General features: G+C 44.7%; 1 protein-coding gene across 3 annotated transcripts in view; it reads left to right on the top strand.

The window, feature by feature from the left end:
* The first annotated feature begins 822 nt into the window (after positions 1–822).
* Positions 823–26357, top strand: part of LOC148025279 (tubulin-tyrosine ligase) — a 185185-nt gene continuing 159650 nt past the window's right edge. The window contains exon 1 of one of the 3 annotated variants that reach the window (XR_015693037.1): positions 823–1213. Coding sequence is in view for 2 of the 3 variants with exons in the window: in XM_087692282.1 (XP_087548408.1) it covers positions 869–1213 (345 nt within the window). In the remaining variant the exon portion in view is untranslated. The remainder of the gene's footprint in view (positions 1214–26357) is intronic. The other 2 variants (XM_087692282.1, XM_087692281.1) reach the window with 2 other exon arrangements.

Genomic DNA, 26357 nt, shown 5'->3' with positions numbered 1-26357 from the left:
CTGTCATTTACTAACTCACAAACAAGAAGAATGAAATGCCACGATGCTTACTCCCCTCCTAATTAGAATGTTAGTATTGAGACCCCAAGCTTGTCCTCTCTTGACACGATATATCTCAAAGCATGTGACCCATGCTTATGGCTACCAATGCTATCAAGGATCCTCTCCATTAACAAGGTGCTCTTTTTTAGCATCTTCAGACTACCATGAGGATAAAAATGAAGAAGAAGAAGCTGTAATAACATGTGTGGGGGCCATCGAGAGCATGAAGAATAGAAGGAAAATAGGGTCCATTGAGGAGGTCGAAAACATTGCTCCATTCCATAGAATGGTGGAGTTGTAACATGCTAAAAAAATACCAAAAGTAGATAGATCCATGGCTCCTTCTAGCGTGCTCTACCTTGCTAAGATAACCATTTCTTGTTGGCCCTTTCTCATTGGCCAAGTGACAATTTAGCATGCTGATACCCATTCTAGTGTAACTTGCATGTCAATCTAGCCTTGCACCCAAGATCCCCTCCTTCAAGCCCTCCCTCCCATAGGTACATTACAACCCTAAGCTTGTTATACTCGTGATGCTGGATGCACAGAGAGTGCTTGAGAGCCATTGCCATGGTCCTCTTTTCTCCTATAAATATTTTAAACAACTCTTTTTATTAGTGTTCTTTCCAAAAATTAAGCAATGTGCTTTAACTATGGGTGGTTTGTTAAAGAGGCACGACCTTATCGTGACAAAGTTGTAATAGCGTATGCCCTAACGGGCGATGCTAACAAACCGAATGGTCTTGCCTTAATAAGTTCATCGAGCTATATAAAAATGTGAACTCTAATTTCTAGTGAATATGCAAGCACCTTCATTAAGAAAATCATGAACAAAATGATCTACGATTTGTACTCCGAAGCAACTGCGTCTCGAAGTCAAGTGAAGCCGCCTTTTGGAGAGATGGCGCGCATCAAGGACCTGGACGAATTTGTTCGAGTCCATGGCGTGCTGTTGGCGTCAGCAGGGATACCTTCTACTCTCTACGAGCAGCTGTTCCACAAGCTCAGGGAGGAGGTCTTTGATGGTGGGAACTTCTTCCGCATCCAGGTCTGTGAGAATCGCAGACAGAGGTGCCTCATTCTCTCCAGTGAGGAAGCGTTAGCTAAGCACTCCCAAGTTTTCCTCGTGGATCATGCATGGTCCTTTCGGCTCACTGACGCTCGAACTCAGGTGTCTTTTGCTAGCAATTCAAATTGGCTGTATTGTGTGTGTGTGTGTGGAGAGAGAGAGAGAGAGAGAGAGAGAGAGAGAGAGAGAGTAACGACTACACAAGTAGAAGGTGCTAGCCTAAGAGTGTGGCCACCATTGTTCATGTCCATCAACAAGTCTTTGCCAATGAAACTCATGACGAGGTGGAGAAGTAGACCTAAGTAGGGGTGTGTCAGGAGACTTTGGAATAGTGGCTAGAAGTGCATATTAGTGAGAAATCTAATGGTGTAGGTGTGGTAGACTAGCCACTCAAACCTTTAGGGGTCCTGAAAGGCAAGTGTGGAGGGGGACTATCCATATGTCATATATCCAATGGTATGCTACTAAGGTTGGTATTCAAACTAATAGAAGGTTGGTAGGCCGATTAATGGAACGGCTTGTTGCACAAAGTGGAAGTATTTATTTGGAGGTAGCTTATTTAAGATAATGTGATGTGATTGTCATTTGACTTTGGTGAGCCAAATGGTGGCAAACGTGGTGAGTAAATGCCTATAATGGAGAACTCTTATAGCTCGTGATTGAGATTGATATGTTGGGTTGGATCTCTTGCCACATTGCGGTTAGTGAGATGACTCCAATGATCAGATGCTAGGGGAAAGTATTGTAGTTGTGAGTGAAACTCAAGTAGTGACCCTTGCATCAACTTGACATTCATGGTAGCATTGTGAGCCTTCCGTTCATAGATATGATCAAGTGAGCCAATCAAGGATTCAACATAGCCGCCAGACCAACTACCAAGTCCCGAGGACCCTGAGACTTGAGTACTTGCATAAGGTTAGATCAAGTTACGAAATTCAACCCGTTAAAATGAGTATTCTCAGTAAAGGCGTTCTTGGCCGTAGCTCAATAGGTATGGAGGAGAACCCTTAGGATGACATTCCATGGCACAGAAGCAACCATGGTCATGACTTGGTATGAACAGATCGATTGCTTCTTCTTATAGAGTGGCTTCCATCATTCGGATCATGATTCCAACCTTTATTATAAGGTTGAGGATGACAGGTGTGTATTCATCATCTTGCATGTTGATGACCTTATCATAATGGGGAGTGACTCACAAGAGGTTGATTGACTTAGGAGATCTTGTGACAGGAGTTTGACATGATGGATCTAGGGATCCTTCACTTCTTTCCTAGTTTGGAGATTTATAAGATGGCATATGGCATCTTTATTTTCCACCATAGGTTTATCTCTGAGTTACTTTTAGAGTTTGGTATGGTCGGGTATTGGCCTATTTCTTGCCCCATGGACCATGAGTCCAAGTTATTGGCAATAGCTGATCCCCTTCCAGATGCTTCCCACTACAAGTGCTTTGTTGGCTCTTTGATTTGGTTGATTCACACTTGGTTGGACATATATTTTGTGCTGGCTTTGTTGTCTTCTTTCATGAGACTCCTACTTAGACTCATTGGAGAGTTGCTTTGCGTATTTTGCGTTACTTACAAGGAAGTCGATCCTATGGGATTATGTATGGAGAGGGGGCCACTCTTTCTAGATGCATTGACTTTGATTGGGTAGGTGATGTGGATTCAAAACGGTTCATTACAGGTTTTGCTCTCTCCCTTGGTTTGGGAGCTATCTCACGGACCAGTAAGAAATAGCCTATTATGGTGCTTTTTTCTAGAGAGGTAGAGTACCGCACTCTTTGTCTAATTGTAGTGTGGCTCCATCGTGTGTTGGCAGAGTTTGGTTTTCCTAGATAGGACTCACTCAACTACGTGTGGACTACTGGAGTGCCCTAGTTGTGGCTAAGAACCTTGTGTTTCATGCTTGCACGAAGCGTATCAAGGTTCGACACCATTATGTTTCAGAATCATCATGTTCGAGAGCGGATTGTGGAGTCCGAGTTATTTGTGGTTTATTGTCCATGGAGAGCAATGTAGCGGATCTCTTCATGGAGCCTTTATTCAAAGCTTCCATGCTTTGTCACATGAGATTGTTGGGTCTTTAGATACTTCTAGGATCTGAGAGGGGGTGTTAGCTTGCCGATTTTAGGATTTGTTAGTTATCTTTTGGTTGTGAGCTTCTGTCAGAATTTGATAGAGACATGGAGCTTTGACAGTTTAGTGTGCTTTTGCTATCTCTCTCTCTCTCTCTCAGTGAACAACTCTCTTCCTCTCTTTTTCCAATGAATCTCTCTCTCAAGCCAATGTCTCTCTTTTGCTAGTGAAGATGAGGTCTCTCGCAAGCCAATCTCTCTCTCGTTCTCTTCCTCTCTCTTCGAGGGCAAGGGTAGGTTGATGGTGATACAATGTATAGCAAATGGTGATGCCTATGAGTTTGTCAATATATAAGCTCCTACATATTGAAGAAAAGGCTTTTTTTTTGTCATTTTGCTGCCCCTAGTCACATTGTGATTGCCACATCAGCATCCATATTATGAGGTCAGCATTCGTATTGCCATGCCATCATTTTTGTAGGCAGTATGTGCAATCGGACTGCATTTATTGCAGTCAGCAGTTTTTCAGCAGCACGTTGACCATATTTTTGGCCTAGATTTCAGGTTGGCCAGTTTTTTGGGGACTTTGGCTATATATAGTTGTCCCCCACACTTGGGAGATCACATTTCTTTTGCAGGTTGTTGATTCGCACACTTTATCTCAGCCATATCCCTTTGTCTCCAATGCTGCTGCCATCATTATTCTCAGCCTCATTTTGTGCCCTTAGTGACGCCTTGAGCCATAGAGACTGATCTATCCACAGTGATGTATTCAGCATTCATCTTCAGTCAATGCAGATTTCTTCCTTCTTTTTCTTGCTGTCTCTTTCTTCTTTTCTCTTTGTGTTTGTGTCCTTCCATCGCACACTCTCACAATGGCACCCAGACAGAAAAGTAGGTGAATGCGTCGGATTTATGCTTTAAGAAGTACATCCACATATATCTATAGAAGTCATCCGCTATAAAAAAGTACAGTGTGCCATTCAAGACGGTAGTGGATGCTGGTCTACACAGATCAACATGGATCAATATAAGGGGCACCTCAACTCTATGTAGATGCCGAGGGAATGGAGTACAGTGTTGTTTCCCAAGCTGACATGCTTTATAAAGATGTGTTGACAATTTCAATTGTGAAAGGCCCTCAACCATTTGTAGGTGAGACAACTCATAAAGAGAGTTGTACTTGAGATGCCCCAAGTGATAATGCAAAAGACGCTCATAGTTCGTAGGCTCTCGTGTCGTAGCTAAAGCTGGAAGTGGTAAAACTTTGAGCCCTCAATTGTCAGCTGAAAAAGAAACTAGGTCATGTGGTAAAGGCCACTAGGTTTTACCTCACCAGGAGCAATTACCAAACTAATCTGAGAGTGAGAGATCTTGAGGGTGGTTGTTGTAAAGAAAATTGCTCGTCCCAACTGGCAAAGCTGCTGAACAGATAACAAGTTCACCCCAAGTTGGAAGACATGGTAGACATCGTCCATTGTAATGAGAGCCAGACTTTGGTTAATAGCAAAACATGGTAGACTTAGATCAATGGAGGAAACTGGTGAATCATACTTGTACTCCATCCATTTGCAATAAAAGATAAAGAAATACCAAAAGAGGCGTCAGTTTTGGGGCGAATAGGCTGTCCATTGTCCAAATTATGTGAACTAGTTACTTGTTGTACCTTCTGTTAAATCGGGTTGTTACCACCCGATCAGAGGAGGAAGGTTGGTTTCATGGTTTTATTGCTCGGATACCATAAAAAATCCCTTGACTTAGTGGGCCCAAGGCACGTGATTGAAGATTAGAAGTTTTGCTCAAGTGCTGAAATTATGTTTTAGTTGAGCATTTATAACAAGTATGTCATCTTACAGTGAGATGGGATCTAGCAGTGATGATGCATCTCATTCTGAAAATGCACATAATGACAGGGAATATGCAATTCCTAATCGTGGAAGGGGAATGCATTGCAGTGGTGCCTCAGGTCCACCAAGTCAAGGGATTTGATGCCACTTTCTTAGAGGGAATGCATTGCAGTGTCCACACTCTTTAATGAGGTGCCTCAGGTCCACCAAGTCAAGGGATTTGATGCCACTTTCTTAGAGGGAATGCATTGCAGTGATGGCCCACATTCTTAATGCAAGGTAGTGCATCGTCAATGTCACGCGGATGTGAAATTTTGATATGCTTTAATCTTGTCGATAACATTTGATTAAGTTATTAATCAAAGTACAAGGTTGTTTAGTACATGTGATACACATGGCAGTTATTTCATGATAATCGGCCAAGGACCCTGAGGATGTAGTGGTGGGTGTCAAAGATAAAAGTTGTGATAAGTTATGCTAGCTAGGTTTGGGGGTCAGTTGGTGTCAGATTTGATCCTAGAATGGTTGTTTGGCTAATAAGTGTCAGTGGTAACACTAGGATGCTAGACGTTAGATTTAAGTGAGGAGTTTTCAAGTTCAGTAAGATGTTTGGCCCAAGCTTTGTGCCTTCCTAATTTTCTTATACTATGATACAAACACTAGAAATAAGAGACTCGACTATTAAATCATTAGATCATGAAAGCATCAAAGCATTAGATCACTAATAAACACTATGTTCTTATACTTTAAAAGAAACACACCTTTAGCTCTATATGAAAATCTTTTGATTCCTTAAAACAAATTAAAAAAAAAACTTTTGTAGTTGAGAGAGAGAGAGAGAGAAGAAAGAAAGAAGAAAGAAAGAAAGTTATATTAAGGTCTACAACAGGCCAAGTTGGCCTATGAGACCAAAATGTTGCATACAAATGTCTGGGAGATTTCAAAAGTCCCAGTGAAGCTAACATTTATGCTATGTTGAACTAAATTGAGTAGGTACAAAAATGATATCTGGACTAGATACAATCTAGAGGTACTCCCAGTGCTGTGTGGAACTGCTCCTGGGGTGTTCATCCTAAGATGTCCCGCATGGGTCGGTCCAGCATGGAGAGGCTAAAGCGGCGGGGCAGGGCCCTCCAATGGCGGCGTAGTATCCCTTGTATCTTCGACTAGTGTCTTCTGTAGGGACGGGGGCCGGTGGGGCGTGGTCGCCGGGCTTTACCTCTCGTTGTGGCTATTTCTAAGGTGGTCCCTGGGGGCCGGGAGGCCGGTTGGGCTGGTGGGGCCTCGGTGGTGGGGAGGGTAGCTGGTATTTGGTAGAAGTCGTTGAGTGTGCGTTGGTTGGTGGCTCCTTGTCTTTGCTCCGTGGTTCGTAGGAGGTGGTCTCTGTGGCGTCGTATTTCCAGTAGAAAGAGCCCCAGGCATCTCTGGTCTTTGAATTCCATCACCTTGGAGAGTGGTCCGAATCCTTCGCTGAATAGGCAGTGGAAGCGTCCCCGGATTTCGTAGTACACTGGGCATCTACAGATATAGTGTTCCTCTGTCTCTGGCTCGAGATGGCAGAGCTGACATATTCGGTCTTCTAGGGGGAGGGGATTGGCCCCGTATCTGCCCGTTTCGACCCGTAGTTGGTGTGAGGACGTGCGGATCTGTCCGATGGCACTTCTGACCCCGTGAGACGGGTGTGTGTCCATGTAGCTTGGGCGGGTGATGAAGCCTCCGGGGAGATATGCAGGAAGTGTTCTCGATAGAAAGCCTTCTTGGTTTCTAGTTCCGATGTGGGGATCACCCATGTCCTGGCGGTGTCTGTTTGGATGATATCCATTCTGGTGATGCGATTTACCTCCTCTCGGCTGAGCTCCAGGTGTGGGCAGTCTAGGCTGTATTGTAGTGGGGGGAGGTGGTCCATGTGCAGGCCATGGAGCTGTAGCCAGGTCTTTGTTCGGGCATACCAGCACTCAGTGTCCCCTTGTGTTGCTAGCTGTTTGGATGACTTCAGGGGGAGTCTGGGGTACCGGTGCCGGGGCAGGTCCCATATTCGGCACAAGGTCACGGTCTGGAAGAGGGCCTCAGCCACGAGGGGCGGTGCCCCCAGCTCTGCGCGGATGATCTCGTGTGGTACGGAGGGCTTGCTTCGGATCATCCGTGAGATCATAAGTATTAGGGGTCTCTTCATCTGGTCCCATCCCTCATAGGTGGCCTCCTCCTTAGGCAGTGGCTGATCCTGTGGGGCCCTCCGCGTGTGGTAGAGATTGGACCCCCATATGGGAGCCCCGTACAGAAGGGCTGGTGTGACCAAGGTGTCAAAAAGCCAGAGCTTTGTCCGGGGTTCCTGGAACTGTATGCAGGCACATTGGTTCTCCATTGACCCGAGGGCTGCATAGCCTCGGGTTAGTCTATCTTCCGTGGCTTTTCTCAGGGTAAATCTCCGTCCAGAGAATGTAATCCCCAGATAGACGTATCTTTGGACCACGTCCACGGTTTCTCCACCGTATGTGAAGGGGGGTACCGACCGTCGGAGCCATTGGGTTGACATGTTGAACACCATGACCTTGGTTTTCCCCAGGTTCACAGTTAGGTCTGTGTCTTGGTAGAAGGCCTGTAGTGCATCTAGTTGGTGTTGCAGCCCTTTGGGTGTGCTGGAGATGAGGACTTTGTCGTCCACATATAGCAAGATAGGTATCAGTGTCCCTCCCAGGCTCGATCCCTCCTCGCCCAATCTATCTGTGTACTCTGAGATCTCATCAATGTAGAGGCCAAATAGGGTGGGCGAGAGTGGGCATCCCTGCTTGACTCCGATGGTGCTGGTGATCTCCTTTGACAGCCCTCCCGGTGCCCGAACTCAGCCCGTTACCGATTCGTATAGTGCCAGTATCCCCCATCGTATTTCGGTTGGTACCTCTAGTTCTTGTAGTCTCTGCGTGAGCCTCGCTCGTGGGACTGTGTCAAAGGCCTTGTGGAAGTCCACGAAGCAGCAATACACCCGTCTTCCATGCGCTCTGCCCTCCTCTATGATGGCTCTCAGTGTGAGGATATGGTCAAGGGTGCAGAACCCCCTCCTAAACCCTGCTTGTCCTGCTGCTCGGTGTTGGTGTTGCTCTGCCCACTTGCTCAGCTCGTGGTCCAGTATGGATCCATAGAGCTTGGCTAGTACATGGCCAACCATGACTGTTCGGTAGTTCGTGGGAACCATGGGGTCTCCGGCCTTCAGGATAGGTATTATGGTGTTGGCTGACCAACTGGCTGGGAAGCCTTCGCATAGGGCTCTGTTGAACATGTGTGCTAGGAGGGGTGCTAGTATGTCTCTAGCATGGGTCAAATGCTCTGCTACCAAACCTTTGTGGTCTTGGGCACGGCCATTTTAGAGTCTGTCAATGGCGTCCCGAACCTGCCCCGTGGTGAAGAATGTGGATGATTCGGGTCTGCTCCTTGGGGGCCAGGGTAGCTGGGGCTGCTTGGGTACTTGGTATAGTGAGGTTGCATATGCGTGCCAAGTGTCCGGGGAGGTGATGGGCGTCTGGGCTCGGGGTTCTTGAAACGCCTTCCATGCCTCTTTGCTGTCCTGTCCTAAGAATAGCTGGTAGAATTCGTGTTCCACTTTGGAGAGGTAGGCGCGTTTCTTCCGTTGCACTAGGCGACGGAAGATCAAGCATGCCTGTTTATGCATGTGTACTCCCAGTGCTTCGTCCTGTTGAAGACGGAGCCGGGTTTCCCTGTACTCTGCGTTGTACCAGCTATTCTGTGGGACATTCTTGTTCGGAGGGGTGGGGTGGGGGGAGGGGGATGTGTGGGGGAAGTATTCGGCAGCTGAGGTGTGTAGTATGCCCGCTAACTGTGCTGTGACCTCCTCCAGGGGTGCGTGGGGGTTCATTTCTTGCAGGCTCCAATAGAGATGGTCGGAGTATGCGCTCGCAGTTAGCCTGGTAAAGTGGTACCTGGGGAATCCTCGGGGGTTGCTTGCTGGGGGGGTTAGATCATACCTGCAGGTTATGTCAAATTGTAGGTATGCATGGTCGGCAGCCACTGCGAGTGGGCGAGGTGATATTTTAAAGGACTGGACGTCGGGGATAAGTGATAGAGGGCCGAGGATATAGTCCACTGTGCTTGCTCCCAGTTTCTGTGTGGGTGCTCCATGTGCCCCCCGTCCGATGCAGTTGGCCGCGTGCTTGTGTGGGAAGCATGTGAGGCCATCCGACCCGGACCATTTGTCGAGGCCGTTGAGGATGTGCAGTCCGTGTGCCCCCCCTAACGCCAGTAGGTGTTCGCCATATTCAGTGTACTCAGCTGTGTCCTGTGACGCCCGGTTGAGTCCTATCTCCTCCGGTGCAATCTCTTTGTACATGTGGTCTTCGCTCTCGAAGAAGGGGTTCTGCCTTTGTGCTATGCGTGCGTTGAAGTCTCCAGCTAACATGACATCCCCCAAGCTGGAGTAGTGCATGATATCTTCGTACAGTGGTAGGTATGGTGACTCGCCCTTTTGTGATGCGTATGGGGAGTGTGTTGGTGGGAAATAGCACACCGCCATGTATATGTCTCGGGGGCGATCTGTGTGTATCCGAATCCACATGAACCGGGCTTCCTCATCTTTCCGCATGACTTGCTCCATGGGCTGTAGCTCCTCCCTCTACAACACAGCCACCCCACAAAACCCTCGGGTCCCTCCTTTTGTTTGGGCTCTAGGGCGGTATGCCGTCTCCCATCTATATCCCCTCACTTCTGGTAAGTAGGTGCCTGGGCTCTGGTGGGTTTGTGTGTAGAGGACGATGTCCTTGCCGGTGAAGGTCTCCTGGAATAATCCTGCATCTGTCTTCATAGCTCCGTTGCAGTTCCACACTGCAAAACTCAGGTGGGTCTCATAGGCCGCGCCCCGTCATTGGTGCTTATCTGTGATGATGACCCGACCATCTCTGTATACTGCCCATTTTCCCGCTTTGCGAGCCTCCAGGATCTATGGCATGCATTCTTTACGGTGTGCCACCTGTGCAGGTGTGAGGTCATCCTCTAGGTAGACTTTTTCCCCTTTTAGAGCTGTCCTTTTAGAGAGGAAGGCTCGTCTGGATTCTAAGTCGGCAAATTTGAGGATAAGAGGCCTTCCCTTGGTGAGGTCTTTCCCTACACGCCATGCATTCTCCACTATTTGAGGGTCCTCTACTCCCAGCTTTCCACATATCTGTTGGGCATCTGCCAGGGGGCTATCCCCTTCCTTCCATCCAACCACCCGGATGTGGAGCGCTCTAAGCTTTCTCCTTTTCTCCTCCTCCAGTGCTGCATTCACAAACTCCTCCTTCTTTGTTGGCGACTTCTTGGCTACCTCAATCCATTTGGAGTTCTCGGCCACTTCGGCTTATGCTTGTTTCACTATATTCGCCCACGTGTTGAGCTCCTTTGTTACTTGTGTCTTCAGCTCGTTGATCTTGGATTGCACCTTGGTGGGCGTTGTTTCGGTGATTTCTCCTTCCTCCTTCTTGAGTAGGTCCAGCTGGTTTCTATATTCATCGAGCTCATGCCTCAGTTCTTCGATCACCCTGTTTCTCTCCTGGAGGGACGTTTCAATGTCCACCTTCCAGGAGGTGAAGTGTGATGTGATCTCGACGTAGATTTTGTTCTTCCATTCTTGCACTTTCGTGCTTATTTCCTCCTTGATTTGGTGTGCAGTTTCCGCGCACATTGCTGCCATGATTTCCTTGATGTTGCTAATGTCTTGGTCATGCGCCTTGCATACATCTCGGAGGGCCTCCATGCCTTTCCTTGTGTGGTAGTCTGTCACCTTGTCAATGCTGCTCCAAATCGCTGAGTATTTCTCATTCTTCTCCCCCCTTGTGCGGCTGCTTGGTGACGGGGATGTCTTGTTTGAGCCCATCCCTTCTTCACGGTTCCGGGGCTTGCTCAGGGGATGTGGGTATCCGGCCTCATTGTGGTTGCGGATGCGTGATGGGTGGTGGTGGGAGGTGGCGGAAAAGTCGGGTATGGGCAGGGCTAGTGGCGGTGGGGTGATATGGGTGCCGAGGCTGGGGTCTGCGAGGAGAGGAGAGATGGCGACTGCTCTTGTCGAGGGAGCAGGGAGGGCGATGGCCGGGCGGGCTGGCGTGCGTGGTCTGGCGACTCGGACAACGAGGCGCGTGGTCACGTGGAGATGGGGCATCCGATTGTGCGACTCGGACGAGGGACTGGTGTCTGAGTCAGATGAGGGCGGAGACTCGGACGAGCGTCGTCCGATTGTGGAGACTCGAACAGTTTAGTCCACGTGGCAGTGTCCGAGTCGGACGAGAGGGCGTCCGATTTCCAGTGGATTCGGACGGGGAGTGTGGATGTTTGGGGACTTAGACAGAGCGTGGCGTGATATCGGGAGCGTGGCGTGATGACCGTTCCCTCTGACGGATCGATGACAGGGCGAGATGGCGAGACAGACGGGGCGAGACGGACGGGGCATGGTGAGACGGGCGGGGCGAGAGAGAGACGGACGGACGGGGCGAGATGAGGCGAGGTGGGTGGGGGGAGACGAGGCGTGGCTGTGATGGGCAATGGTGGGAGATGGCGTGGCTGTGACGGATGGACGGGGCGAGATGGGGCGAGACGGGCGGGGGGAGACGAGGCGTGGTTGTGACGGGCAATGGCGGGAGATGGCGTGGTTGTAACGGACGGACGGGGGGAGAGAGAGAGAGAGAGAGAGAGAGAGAGAGAGAGAGAGAGAGAGAGAGAGAGAGAGTTATATTAACGTCTACAAAAGGCCAAGTTGGCCTATGAGACCAAAAGGTTACATACAAAATGTCTGGGAAGTTTTCCAAGTCCCAGTAAAGCTATTATCTAGTGTTATGGTGAACTAGGTGAGTAGGTACAAAATGGTATACAGACTCGATACAATCTAGATGCACTTCAAGTGCAGTGTGGAATTGCTCATGGAGCGTGGTCATCTTAAGATGTCATGCATGGGCCTGTCTAGCATTGAGAGGTTGAAGCGGTGGGGTATGGCTCCCTGGTGGCGCTGTAGTATCCGCTGTATCTGTAGGTGATGTCTCCTACGGGGACGTGGGCCTGCTGGGTGTGGGCGGCAAGCTCTCTCTCTCTCTCTGTAGCTCTATCCAAGGTGACTCGGAGTGGGGCCACTGGTCGGGTATTGATGATGAAATCAAAAGTACGAGGGTCAATAGAGGTTGGGAATCTCTCTTGGTTGCAAATGGCCCGGCCAATTAAATAAATGTTTGGATAATGTTGGAAAATGGATTTAGAAGGTTGTCACTTGGCAAAAATGCCCATGCAAGACTAAAAAAACGTTTTTGGGCATTAGAGAGAGGGATTCAGTTCATTCAGTCTGCAAGAGAGAGGAAGGAGAGGTTGCTAGTCTGAGTTTTTCTGCTGTGGAGGACCTTTTGGAGACTGGAGCAGCAAGAATCAAGCCATTTGATGCAGTCAACAACAATTCTGGGACTTTCAAGAGCTGGCAATATTTGATTGAGGTAGATGAGAGCAATTTGAGGCCTCTTGGCAGTTGGTGACAGCATTTAGTGCTGTCTGGTACAGGCAGCAAATCAGATTTCAGGCCTTTCTTGCATAAAAAGCAGAAAAATCTCTCTTTTGGCATTCTCTCTCCTTCTCCAGCTTGTGCTCAGTCATTCTTAGCATTTTTCAGCCATTTGGATTAGATCTTAGCCAAATTTGGTGGACAACAAAGAAATCTTAGCTGTAAATCCTAAAATTTTGCAGAAATTAGGGTTTGACAACCACCTTAGGACCCGTGCCAATTGGTGAAGGCATTGTACAGTGAATTCAGTACCTGAAATTTGTGTAATTATCAAGGAATTCAGATGCTAGCCCATTCATTCTAATTTGAGGCAGCATTTGGCCAGTTGATGATTCCATTTGTGCAAGTCCTGGGTGAAAAATCAAGGGGCAATTGGCCTGAATTGATTGTTGATTGTTGCTAAAGCAAGGGGCTTTTGGAATATCAAAGGAGATTGTGAATTTAAGCTTATACTCATTCCATTAGCAATGAAGTTAAAGAAATACTGAAAGGAGCGCCAATTTTGGGATCAACAGGGTGTCCAATGTCCAAGATTATTAAGGTAAATTGTGTATTTTAATTTATGTTTATTTGCTAATTGCTGTAATTAAGTGCTTAATAAAAAATTACCACCCTCTCCAAGAAGGAAGGTTGGTTTTATGGTTTCATTGTTGGGATACTACTAAATCCCTTAATTTGGTGGGCCCAAGAGACCTGATTGCAAGTCAAAGCTTTGTGGTAGTGTTGATTTTTGCTCTCAGTTGAGAAATTACAACAATATGTCTTTATATAATGAGATGGACTCAAGCAATGATGATGTCTCTTAGTATGAACATTCACAAGGGAATGAAGGAAATTCAATGCCTGACCTTGGACAAGGATCAAACCATAGACAACAAGTTGAAAATGTTGCTTTTGGGCAAGATGGAGGGCCTTCAAGGCATAGTGAGGTTGATGACTAGCAAAGTGAAGAGGAATTTGATGACCACTTCAAGAATTGGATGAGGACAACAGCAACTCTCTTTGTTGAATTGGCAAAGGATCCTTAGTTTACCCGATTTTTGAATGCTCGGAAGAAGAAGAAGGGCAAGATGAAAAAGACATCTTCTACACCTTCGGAACAACAAGATGTATTGAAGGAAATGCCAAACTCCAAAGGCTTCACTTGAATCTCCCAAAGTTGTTAATGAAGCAAAATTTTTGGTACTTATGGGGCAAGAAATGCAAGTGCAAGGCCATCATGGAAGTGTCGATCCAATGGATTTTGGATGGCCGGGCATGCATGCTATGATGGGACAGCTAGGATACTTTGGTGGAAGCATGATTTTTCATGCTATGTTTGGACAGGGACCACATACAAGAATGTATGGCACAAATCCATATGGTATGCAGCAACCAATGCATGGTGTGCAAGGCCCAATGTGTTCAGGTATGGCTGGAAATGTGCAAAACCCTACATATGGCAGCATTGACTTGATGCCTGGGGCACAAAGTAGCATGTTCGGTAATGTATTTGCACCCCCAAATGCTTATGGAGCTTAAGGAATGAGCGCTGGTTATGCAAATGCTTCGTTTGGTATCGGTTTTGATGTAAATTCACCAAATGCACCCTTTTTGCAGTAGCCACTTATATGACAACTTGACGCTCAAAGGGTTTGAAGACTTTGATTTTCATTCAGTAGTTTAATGTAGCCTATTCAGGGGGGAACTTCATTGAGTCCTTAAAGATTTAGAAGGCAGCCACTTTCTTGAAGGGCAATGCATTGCAGTGGTGGTTCACTCTTTTGATGCAAGGTAGAGGAATGTCAGTATGGGTATAATTTAAGCAAATGTTTGCATCGAATTGGTTGACAAATACCTTTAAGGTGGACATTATGACAGCTTGGAATAAGTTGGATGCTAAGGAATGTAAGAATTTGGAGCAATATACTAAGAAGTTTTGGGACGCATTGTTGTCAATCACTTCTTATTGCCTACCCGTTCATGAGCAAGTGGAAAAATATGTTTGTGGGTTGCCCAAAGGAATCAGGGATTTTTGCATTAAATCCGTCGTGTCTAGCATGTCTCAGCTCATAGAGATTACTGCTACAATAGATGCTTTGCTTCATGGCAAGGATTCGAGCTTCTTAGAGAGGAGGGAGAAGCAAATAAAAAGTTGTTTAAGGTTGAGAAAAGGGGAAGATTTGAAAATCAACCTAAAAAGAGGCCAAAATAGCAAAGAAAGGGCTCGAAAACATTGGCACAACATAGGGAATTGATGGCTGTAAATAAATGTTATATTTGTGAACATGAGGGTCACATTGCAAGGGACTGTTCCAATAGGAAAACAAAGAAATCATGGAGATTCTAAAGGAAAAAAGTCCAAAACATCAGTGGGATTGATTCTTGTTGTTAATGATCAGCCCAATGATAATGCTATTGAGTTGTGTAGAGCATGGGGCAAAATTAGGGATCAACATGCATTGGTTTTCTTTGATAATGATGCAGAAGCCAACTTCATCTTTGTTGACATGGCATCCCGTCTAGACATCAGAGGGGATGAGATGAAACCTATGGGGGAAGTTGGAATGGCATGTAAAGGCCATACAGAGCTTGCTATACCACTCATTGGAAAGCTTTGATTGCATATCCAAGGATATGTGGACAGCGAAGAGTTCTGCATTACTCCACTTGAGGGTTGTGATGTATTGTCTCATGAGGATATGTATTTTTGAAACCTCACTTAACATGTGGATTAACTTTTAACCAGATAGTTAAGTAAATGTTGCACATGTGAGGTGTAACTAGGGTTAGAGTAAATTTACGAGCCTGGGACTTGAGGAAATCACAGGATGTCAAAGCCAAAAGGTGTTATATGCTATGCCGTACACGTACTTGGTGGTATCTGGTGCTAGTTGTTGGCCTAGGTCATTCATTTGGCTATAAGTGTCAGTTGTGGTGACACTAGAGAAGTGACGTTTAATGGTATCTAACACCAATTTGATGGTCAAAGATGGCGCAGAGACACTTAGGAATGAAAGTTGCCTAGTCAATTTAATTATTGGCAAGTCATTATTTTTTAGGGCACTGAAGTAACTATTAGATTAAATTTCAATATTTAAAGGTTGAAAATTAATATTTAATTATGGATAATACTGGAAAAACCATTTGGGAAGATTACCACTTGTCAAAAATGCCCATGCAAGATTGAAAAACATCTTTAGAGGTTGGAGAGAGGCATTTTAGTAGATTCAGCTTGCAAGAGAGAGGGAGGAGATGCTACTGGTAAGATTTGCAACCATTGGAGGACCTTTCTGAGGCAGCCAGGGGTAGGAGAAGACCAATCAACAGTAGGTGATAGCATCTACAGGTTGTGAGATAGGGCGGCAGTAGTAAATGACTGATTTTCTTTTGTTTGCATCTACAAGCTGTTGAGACAGGGCAGCAGCAGTAAATGATAGATTTGCTTCAGTTCTTTGTGAAGAAAGTCTGAATTTTCTCTCTCCTTAGCATTCTCTCTCATCTCCCAGCCTTTCTACAGCCTTGATCCGAAGATTACAACATTGAGATCTCCAGAGACTGATAAATTTCAGATTTCTTTGGTGTAAACCCTAATCTGCATTAGAAAATAGGGTTTACTAGCAGCCTGGGGAAGGGTGCCAGAAATTGGAAGCTTCAAGACTTGGATTCGATAGGGCTGAAGTTGTTTCGGTCAAATTCAAGTGGAAGGACTAGCAAATCAATGAATTTGGGGTATTTTCCATCTCGATTTTAGCAAGTGAAGGCCAATTGACTGCCCGAATCAAGGGGCAAATCAGATTGAAGACTTGCTGGTCATTTTGGACAGCAAGGGGAGTTGGAATACCGAAAGGGATTGGCAGAATCCCATTGTACATTATCTTCTTCTTCAATTAAGTTAAACAAATATCGAAAAGGACACCAGTTTTGGGGCCAACAAGGTGTCCAATGTCCAAGATTATATGGTAAAGTGTGCATTTCAGTTTTGTGAATTTGTTAATTACTGTAAATAGTGTTTAATCAGGTTATTTACCACCCTATCCGAAGAGGAAGGCTGATTTCACAGTCTAAGTGGCACTTGTTGCATGAGCACTCTTCAACATGTAACGTACTATGCTCCCCATTGTGTAGAGCACTACTGGACGGATCCTAAGTTGTTTCCACTGGCGGATTACACCACCATCCTTCTTTACAAGATCTTTCATCATCTTTTCCCTCGTCATCGACATTCTTGAGTAGATGGGTCAGCTCATCCTGTTTTGTGATGTGTTGGGTATGCCATCCCTACTCTGGTCTTTTGGGTCCATGTTACTTAATCGGCCGCCACTCCTAAAATTAACTTTTTACCCACACACAAAAAAAGAGGAAAAGCTCAATGCAGATAGACTTGGTAGGATACTAAGTAGCAATACCCTTTGTTTGATGCCTTGTTCTTTTTGGGGTGACTACTTGGACTCCCTTGGTAAGATAACCATCACCTCTGTACTCTTGGTAGGCCACTAGGGAGTTGACGTGCACCTTTTGTTCGATGCTTTGGTTGCTTTGGGGTGGGATGCCTTGGGGTACACATTGCTAGCCTTCCCTTTTCGGTTCAGTTATGGGCTTGAGAGGGGGTGCCGAGTTAAAACATGTTTTACAGCCGATTAACAATTTTAAATAGCCCAAAAACACACTTAATTAATGAAAAACACAAATTTGGTGCGTGGTTCGAGAGAGTTTCAGTGGTTTCCCTAAATCCTAATTTTTTGGGGCACCCTACAACATATATAAATAGATGGGCTGCCCACCATTCAATCTTATCCCTTAAGTTCTCACTCCTTTGCTGCGTTTGGTCCATCTACCATCTCCAACCCACAAACTGCCTCCTTCGTGCATTTGACTCTCCATCAGTGAGGCGACAGGTTGCAGCCCTTCCTTGTCATTCGGCATCAGCCTTGTAGTTTGCGTTTGGCCTTTTCACCCCTAGGTGGCAGCTGGCGACCATGTTTTCCCTGTTGGCAGCCATTTTACAGCTGTGTTTGTAGCTTCTTGCTATCGCTCTTTGCTCCAGGCACCTTCCCTACTGTTGCCTCAATCATCTAACCCTTTGTTGATTAGTGTTTAGTATTTTCCTGGACTTCTGTACTTTGACTAGTGGTCAGAGCACTTGGGATGTGTCTTTGATGGACGTCACTCTCTCTGACGTTGCATTGCTTTGCCCTTGGGCATTCTATACACTCTTACATTCATTTATAGCATTCATTTACTTCAAAGTTTCTTCTCTTTGTGTTTGTCTCTGTGTTGAGTTTTGCGTTTTGCGTTTTGCATTTAGGGTTTGAGTTTGCTTGTCTCTGTCTCTGTCTTTGTGTTTCAGTCTTGGTCATACATGTTGTGTTTTCTTAGTGCAAACCCTAGCATATCTTCACAGCAACCTTGTATGGAACAAGTGCGAGATCGGGCTGGGGTTCCAACCCCTACACAAGGTCCCATAGGTTTTGAGAGTGCCTCGTCAGATTTGACCAAGTGTAGTTAGACGCGTTGAAACGAGTCTTGTCAGAAAAAGCATGCTTGGTTGATGAGGAAGATGAACCATGAGGTATCGGATAAGATGGGCAAGAATGATAAGGTGGATAGGGAGGAGGGGGATAAGAAGGAATAGAAGGTGGGTACATAGAAATAGGTTGTGAGTATCCATATCATGTTGATGGTGGAGGCATTGGAATATAAATGTTTCCATAAGGTGCCGATGGAGATGGAGACACTGGCGCACATAAGCCCTATTCAAATGTTGGCTGGGGCACAACAGAGTGACTAGTAGGTCCACTAGGTGTAGCCATGGAGGCAAACTGTGGTACTAGCTAATTGACACCTTGGTAACCAAGGTAGGAGCCCCATGCTAGGTGTAGCCTAAAGGTGTGTAGGATGGAGGTTGAGCCTCCCTAGAACTGAAAACGTAGATGTCCTAAAGGTTGTGTCTATGTTTGAGGGACCCCTTGGTGTGGTGTGTGCAATGCCATGGGGTGATTGATATGCGAAAGTGAATGGTGTGAAAGGTAATGGTGATGCAGTGGAAGAAGTGGGTGGGATAGGTGGGTTTTGAAGTTGGTGTGGAAATGACGATGCCTTAAATTGATTTTGATTAAGTGATTGGAATTTAAATGAAGGTGATGATGTAGAATGCAATGAAGATGATACATTAAACTCATTAATAAAGAATGTACTTTGGATTTCTCTTCAAGAGGGGGGGGCCATCTCTAATGGAGGTCTCACGGCCTTGCAACATCATTAAACTTGTGCACCATGTTTGATAAGAAAGAACCAAGTGTACCTTCTTCATGTAGCTTTTGTGTGAAGGCTTGTCAACTTAACTCTTCGGACTTCCTAGCTTAGTGAGCCAAGATTAGTTATAGCTTCTTATGTGTGATGCCTCCATTATAGTTAGAAGGATCTCTAGCCGTGTCGGAACCTTGCAGAGTTGGTAGTGGATGCCACTCCTGCTCAGTTTGTGGCATAGGCTTCTTTGGGGATGGAGTCCGTGTAGGCGTGTTTGAAGTCATTTGACCTACTATAGTGCTTGGCTTCTGAGAAGAGCTTTCAGATCAAGGTCTTAAGTTTCTTCAGAGAGTACCTAGCTCTGATGCCATGTAAAGAAATGCTCTAACACAAAAACTCAAATACAATCCTTTGACAAAGCACAAACTAATAATAGAACATAGCTAGGGTTAGGGTAACTTGGAGACAATGAACACCGAAAATAATGAATTGAATGAATTTGAATAGAATACAATGCTCATGTAGCAAATGCACTATGCAGTGAATGAATATTGACCCTTGAACTTCCGTATCTCGAGGATTGCAGCAAAGAGTATGAGCTAGAGAGTGTGTCATACTCGTGACGGATTGTGAGAAGCAGCAATGCAGCCTCCAAAAGTGTCTGGCAGCAATGGATGCTAGATTAGTGTCAAACAAGCGGTCCCTAAACTCTCATGTCTTGAGGACTGGGCAAAGAGTATAAGTTGGAGAGTGTGTCGTACTCTTGATGGATCGCAAAACGTAACAAGGCAGCCTCCAAAGGTGTTTGGTAGTAGTAGATGCAGTAGTGGATGCTAAATCAGTGTCAGATGGGCAGTAGACAGGAAGAAATCAGCAAACACAGGCCTGAATAATGATGTGGCAGCCTGACGAAGTGCAGCGACAACAAAACACAGATTTCCTGGACTATTTGGGTTGGGTGGCAGCTGTACTGGCAAAAGAGGCAAGGAGGAGCAAAATGCAACTAGGTAGTAGTCGCCTAATGCTGACCTCAGCAACTAAACTGCAAACGCACCTGTTTAGCACCAGAATAGTGGATAGCAGCAGTCTCATAGTGGATAGTAGCTGTCCCCTGATGAATAGCAGCAGAATTGGGGCTGAAAACAGTCGCCAACAGCAATAGATGGCTGGGCAGCAAGAACCAGTGGATGGATAGTAGTTTGGGATAGCTCCGGTTGAGATATCCTTTGCGTATAGGGTGTGGACAACAAAACTTTGGCACTTGCAAGTTGCAAAAACGAGATTGAACTGAATGGGAGGGCAGCCTATCTATTTATAGAAAGTTTGGGGCCTCCCAAGTTAGGGTTTGCATGTGGGACATTGAAACTCTGCAGGATTGCGTTTTAAAAAAAGTTTTAATTCATTAATTAATTTGAGTTTTGGGGTTTTTAAAATAAAGCTAATGTATTTTTAGCTCAATAGTTTCCAACTTTTGTAATAAAAAAAGGGTTGACATGCTGCCCGCAATCCACAAGGCATGATCTTGTAGTTGATTGTGCGTCTTGCCTCTCACACAATCCTTCTCGCGTGCGCTTCCTTGACCATGTCATCCACCTCAACTGGGTAGTGTTCAAGTGCATTATGGGCTCTAGTGGTTATATATAAGGACTCAATGTGCATTTGTTAATTTCAAATTTTATATGGTTGTGACAAGTATAAAGAAAAGAAAAGATTGGAGCTTTGACCTAGCCCACACTTGGTGGATGGGATTGGAATATATTCGTGTTACCCCAAAGTCTTGGTAGTCATTTGTTCACACGACACAAGACCAAATCCTTCCTATTCATTTTAGAAGCGATGTAAAAATGGAATGGAATCAGCTCTAGCAAAGGAAAAATGAGTCACTTAATGACTACACAAAGAGGTTTTGGAAGCTACTTTTGAGGGTCTAACATTTTAAGAAAATCAGCAGCTTTGAAAAGCTTAGGTAGTTCCAAGGAGGTTTGCATTTTTAAACTTCATACTTCTCTCAATCATTATCATTGTTCTAGTCTCTTTGTCTACACCCATAGTTGCATTCGTACTACGTATGGACTTATTCGTTTCGTACAGTTTGTATTGTACCGTATGGTATGTACCCGTACCAATTCATATTAAAAAACATGTTATTTTTTGCCTATGAAGACTAGACCATACAATATCTCCGAACTTTCAAGCCTTATGTTTATTAGCATAATTTCAAGCCTCTTTCACTCTCTCTCCCAACTTCTAAGATAAACACGCAATTTCAAAAAACCGCCCCCCCCCCCCCCCCCCCCCTCCCCTCTCTCTCTCTCTCACACACACACATAAAAGAATGAAGAGCCTCTTTGTTCATCCACCCTGCACTTTGCTTTGTGGTATGACATATGATGTATTACGTATACACTCCCATCTGTCTTCTAGTAGCGTGTTGCGCATCGGGTTTTGCCTTGTTATTCTCATGTATTCATCCTATTAAGTCAAGTGACGTTGCTATTTTAGCACTAAACATGTGTTCTATCATATGTAATCCAAGATAAACAAGTTTCTGTTGCTTTTTCTAATATTGTAATGTACCTTATAAAATATAAAGGTACCAATTAGTACGGTATTTTATTGTATTGTACCATATTGTACCTTTCGTATTTGACAATCTTGTCTACACCATCTAGAGGTGCCACCCTTGCTACCAGCCACTACCCTTGCTCCACAAGTTGCTACTAGCCTCTCCTTGGCCCTCAAAGCATTGCCAGCCGGAATGTGGCTTCATTTACTGCACTTTTGCTGCAAGCTCATTGCCATCATTCTATGCTTTATTTTTGCTACAGCCATCATGACTTGTCCAACTTTTGCATTTCCACTCTAGACTTGCTGGCGACTTGGTGCAACTTGCCACATGGCATCTGAGCTGCTGCGTTTTTAGATCTGTCCTGCTTCATTTCCATATCACATCACATTGTGATCACATTTTGCTATTCGAGCGCTTTGCCATCAGTCTTAGCATCATCAATACTACATCTACATCAGATTTGGTGGTATTTTTGTAGTTAGGTTCTATACATGGAGGACGTTAGTATCCAACACTCCCTTAGCCCGGTCTCATGAGAGTCAGTGGTTGTTGGACATCTTTGCTCCTTGAGGATCTACATCTCTGCATCATCGTCGTCGCTCATTTGTTACAACATACATTCATTCATTAGATTCTACTTCTCTCCTTTTTCGCGATCCGCATTCTCGTTTGGTTTTATTATGTTTGGTATTCTTCTTTGTGCAACTTCAGCATATCTTCACATGCAGTTGGTTCCGCATCCTCCCTAGAGGAAGATCATTAATTTCCATTCGGTCTACAATACCAAGTGGGACAATGGATCCTTGGACAAGCATAAGGGCAGGTATGTTGCCAAGAACTTTGCTCAAAAGTTGGGCTTGAGGCTTAGATTATGCTGACACATTTTCTCCAATCAAGCTGACATGCTTTACAAACATCTCGAGCTAGCTTCAGGTGTGGAAGGTCCTCAACCTGCTCAAGGCATAACAACACATAAAGAGGGTCATAACCAAGATGCCCTAAGCAAAAATACCAAAGATGTTCATTGTTTGTAGACTCTCGAGATGTGGCTAAGGCCTGGAAGCTATGGAACACTAAGCCCTCAGCTATCGGCTCGGTCAGAAAATGTGTCATGTGGTATAGGCTAGCAAGTGTCATAAAGCAGCAATCCGGCTAATTCATTTTATTTTGGGCAAGCGGGTGCCTTCGTGGTTAAGATTTTAGGGCGTCGAAACTGTCTATCAATAGGATGGCCCTCTCTCTTGTAGGACATCATCATTAGCTAGTGTATCAAATGGATGTAAAAGCAGCCTTCCTGTGGATTAGCCTCCAGGTTAAAATGTGCCCAATAAAGAGGATTGTCTCTCTTGTTTGTAGAACACCCTCTACTGTGTGAAGTAGGCACTGAGGTTGTGGTATCAATGGTTGTCTGCTTCTCCCTTCAGCATCATTCTTGGAGATTAGGTAACAACCCCAACCTTTTTTGTTAATTGGAGGTTGATTTTGTGTACTTATCATTTTGTATGTTGACAATTCGATTTTGACAATGAGCCATATTGTGGAGGTTGAGCGTACGTAGGAGATTCTCAGCCAAAAGTTAGAAATGATTGATCCCATAGTCCACTTCCTTCTAGGTCTTGAGGTATACTAGTCCATGTTGACCGTGCAATAGCTTTACATCATTGAGGTGCTTATCACTTTTGGCACGGCTACTCGCAAGACAGTTTCTTACCCTATGGATCATAAGTCCAAGTTTTCATTTGAGGGTGGTTCAAAGTTTGCTCTGGTATCCTGCTATCGCAGTTTGAACTTTGTTCATCATTGATTCGGCCCAATCATACCTGACCAGACATCTCTTATTGTGTGGCTCTTCTTACTTCCTTCATGGCAGGCCTCAATGTGGGTATTTTTTGTGCTTCTAGGGCATTGATTCACATGGGATTCTCTATGGAGAGTGGCTCATTGATGTGTGCAATGGCCGATTGCGTGCAGCCTTGTAACAGTGTTTTCAGATCAGTGATCCTTTTGTTCTTTTGTGTTTCATCTTTGTCTTTCTCTTCTTTCCATGCTCCTCTTTTGTTGTGCACTATCTTATCATTGACTATTTCATTGAGCAAATCATATAACCAATAAAGATACTTGACAAAGAGATTGGACAATTCATGATGTTGAAGGCTGTCCTTGTCTTTATGAACCAAGCGTGTTGGGAATAAAGGGTCACTGTGCCTTTTATGGTGTTCAAGTGTGCAGTACCCGCACACATGTATTTTATATATGTTATCAAAAAGCTAAAGCCGTACTTTATTATTGTATACACATTGAGTCGTGCTCTCACTCTCTACTCTGCACTCACACACACACACACACTCTCTCTCTCTCTCTTTGCTGATAAACAACTTTGCTTGTCTCAATCCTTTCATTCCCAGTCATAACAAATTGGTATCAGAGTGCAAAGAGTGCTTCCTTAATATTAGGCGTTCCATCCTATTACAACAAACGTCAGGATTGATGCACGCTATGACCAGCATTGACAAAATCGTGGAAAACTGACGAAAATTGCACTTGCTTCTGTCGTCCACCATACGCACTTGAATTAGGCATCAATCTCTTGAGCATCGTCATGGGGCTTTGGTAGAGCATGAAGAGAGCTACATTTCCATAAATAAAGTTTTCAAAATGATCAAGTGTAGCTCTTGCGATGTCAAAGAAGGGGAAGATCTGGATTTGAAAGAACTTGAAGGATTTTTGCAGGTTTGAAAGACTCAGGGAAGAAACATAGTGTCTATTGACACTCATTTTAGTGATCTAAACACTTGTGTCTTTTGACACATCTCAACCAACTCTTCTGTTGCTTAAATTTAATAAGTCTGAAGCTGATTTACTATTGGTCCCTCAAGTCTAACATGGGCAAAGATTCTCCAACTGCCCGTTTCAAAGGAGTCGGGTTTCATACCTGGCAGACCCACATCAAACTGATCCTAATGAAGAAGGGCCTTTAGGCCATTACCATTGGAAAAGAAAAGAAGCCTCGTGATGCGGATCTTGCCTCTTTTCTTTCCAGTAAAGTATCATGTCACTGTCAATACACAAGATTGTGTTTATGAGTTCAAGTCTCAATCTTGGAACCTAATTCACTTGTGTAACAAATTGTCCTTGTCAGGTTCAATGTCTTCATGAGTTTCTTTTTCCTCTTTCAACCTCCATAGCTTCCACATCTGCCATGCTTTAGATCCCGCGTATTTTAACACACACAAAGTATGGGTTTATCCAATCCGTCGTAAAGACGATACCTTGGATAAATTTAAAAAATTCCTGGTACTTCTTGAAAATCAGAGCGACGAGACATTAAAGCATCTTCGCTCTGACAATGGTGGGGAATATGTGTCCAAAGTCTTTCAGGACTTTTGTGGCACAAAGGGATTAAAAGGAAGCTCACCACCCCTCACAATCCATTCCAAAATGGTGTTGCAGAGCGTATGAACATGACCATTCAAGGCACGGTCCGTACAATGCTGTCATATGATGCTTTACCTCATGGATTTTGGGCAGAGGTTGTGATAGCTGTACATTTGATTAATTGATCACCAAACAGGTCTTTGGGGGGGGGGGGAGAGCCCCTCAAGAAGCGTGGTCGGGCAAGCCACCTTCATATGCTCACTTGAGAGTGTTTGGTTGCGAGGCATTTGTGCACATTCACAAGGAAGAATGCAACAAACTTGAGCCAAAGTCCTGTAAATATATTTTACTAGGATATGGTGATGAGGGTAAAATGGGGTATAGGTTATGGGATCTCGAAAAAAGGAAAATTGTATGCAACAATGATGTTATCTTTCGGGAAGATCGCATGCACAAACATCTTGAAAAGACTAAGGAAGTCAGAAGGGTTGTATTCCGAGAAGATGTACCGATAGGATAGCAAAGAATGCCCGCTAGACAACAGTAAATACTTGTTATAAATGGCTCTTAAAATGCAAGGAATGATGCTGAAAATGATTAGCAAGATATTATCCATGATGTATCACAATTTCAGCTAGAACAAATGCCTTTGGAAAATGAGAACCAGTTGTACAACATGTTGAACCTGCAGAACAACAAGCTGTTAATGCGGATTTGTAGGTTGAACAGCCAACAAATCTTGATCATTGGGTCCGTAGGTCGACCACTGTGCAAAGACAGCCAGATAGGTTTGTTCCTAGTGTCAATTATGTGGCTGACTATGTCATGTTGACAGATTGTGGTGAGTTGTCATGCTTCAAGAAAGCAATGGATAGGAAAGATAGCAAGAAATGGCATAAGGCTATGCTGTCGGAGATGGAATCTCTCATGAAAAATGGCACTTGGGATTGGTACATTTGCCTAAAGGGCAGAAACTTGAAAGTGATACCATGCGAATGGGTTTAGAAAATGAAAGCCACTTCTAGTTCTTTGCTAGGATACAAGACACAGCTGGCTGCTAAAGGGTATAAGCAAAAACATGGAATTGATTTTGATGAATTTTTTTCTCTTGTAGTCAAAATGACTACTTTGCGAACCATTTTGGGCTTGGCTGCATTTGAAGATATGGAACTTATACAAATGGATGTAAAAATAGTTTTCTTACATGGTGATCTGCATGAGACTATGCAAGCAGCCTGAGGGTTTTGTTGCAAAGGGGAAAGAGCACATAGTATGTAAACTCAATAAAATTTTGTATAGGTTGAAATAAGCACTACAAGAATGGTATCATAAATTTGATACATTTATGCAATCTCAGGGATTCCATAGTTCTCAAGTTGATCACTACTTATACACTAAGAAGATACCAGATGGTAGCCTTATTCTCTTGGTTTTGTATGTGGATGACATGCTGATTGCAGGTATGGATGTTCATGCTTTGGACTCCTTAAAACAAAGTCTACACAGTAGCTTTGATATGAAGGATCTTGGTGAGGCCAACCATATTCTTGGCATGCGTATACTCAGGGATAGATCGTAGGGTCTTCTCTATTTGTCACAACAGGAGTATGTTACTAAGGTTTTGCAGCGTT

The sequence above is a fragment of the Lygodium microphyllum genome, chromosome 14 (genome assembly GCF_053477565.2).
Source record: "Lygodium microphyllum isolate KBCC chromosome 14, Lygodium_microphyllum_v1.1.10, whole genome shotgun sequence".
NCBI lineage: Eukaryota > Viridiplantae > Streptophyta > Polypodiopsida > Schizaeales > Lygodiaceae > Lygodium > Lygodium microphyllum.
This window is presented reverse-complemented; position numbering and strand designations above follow the sequence as displayed.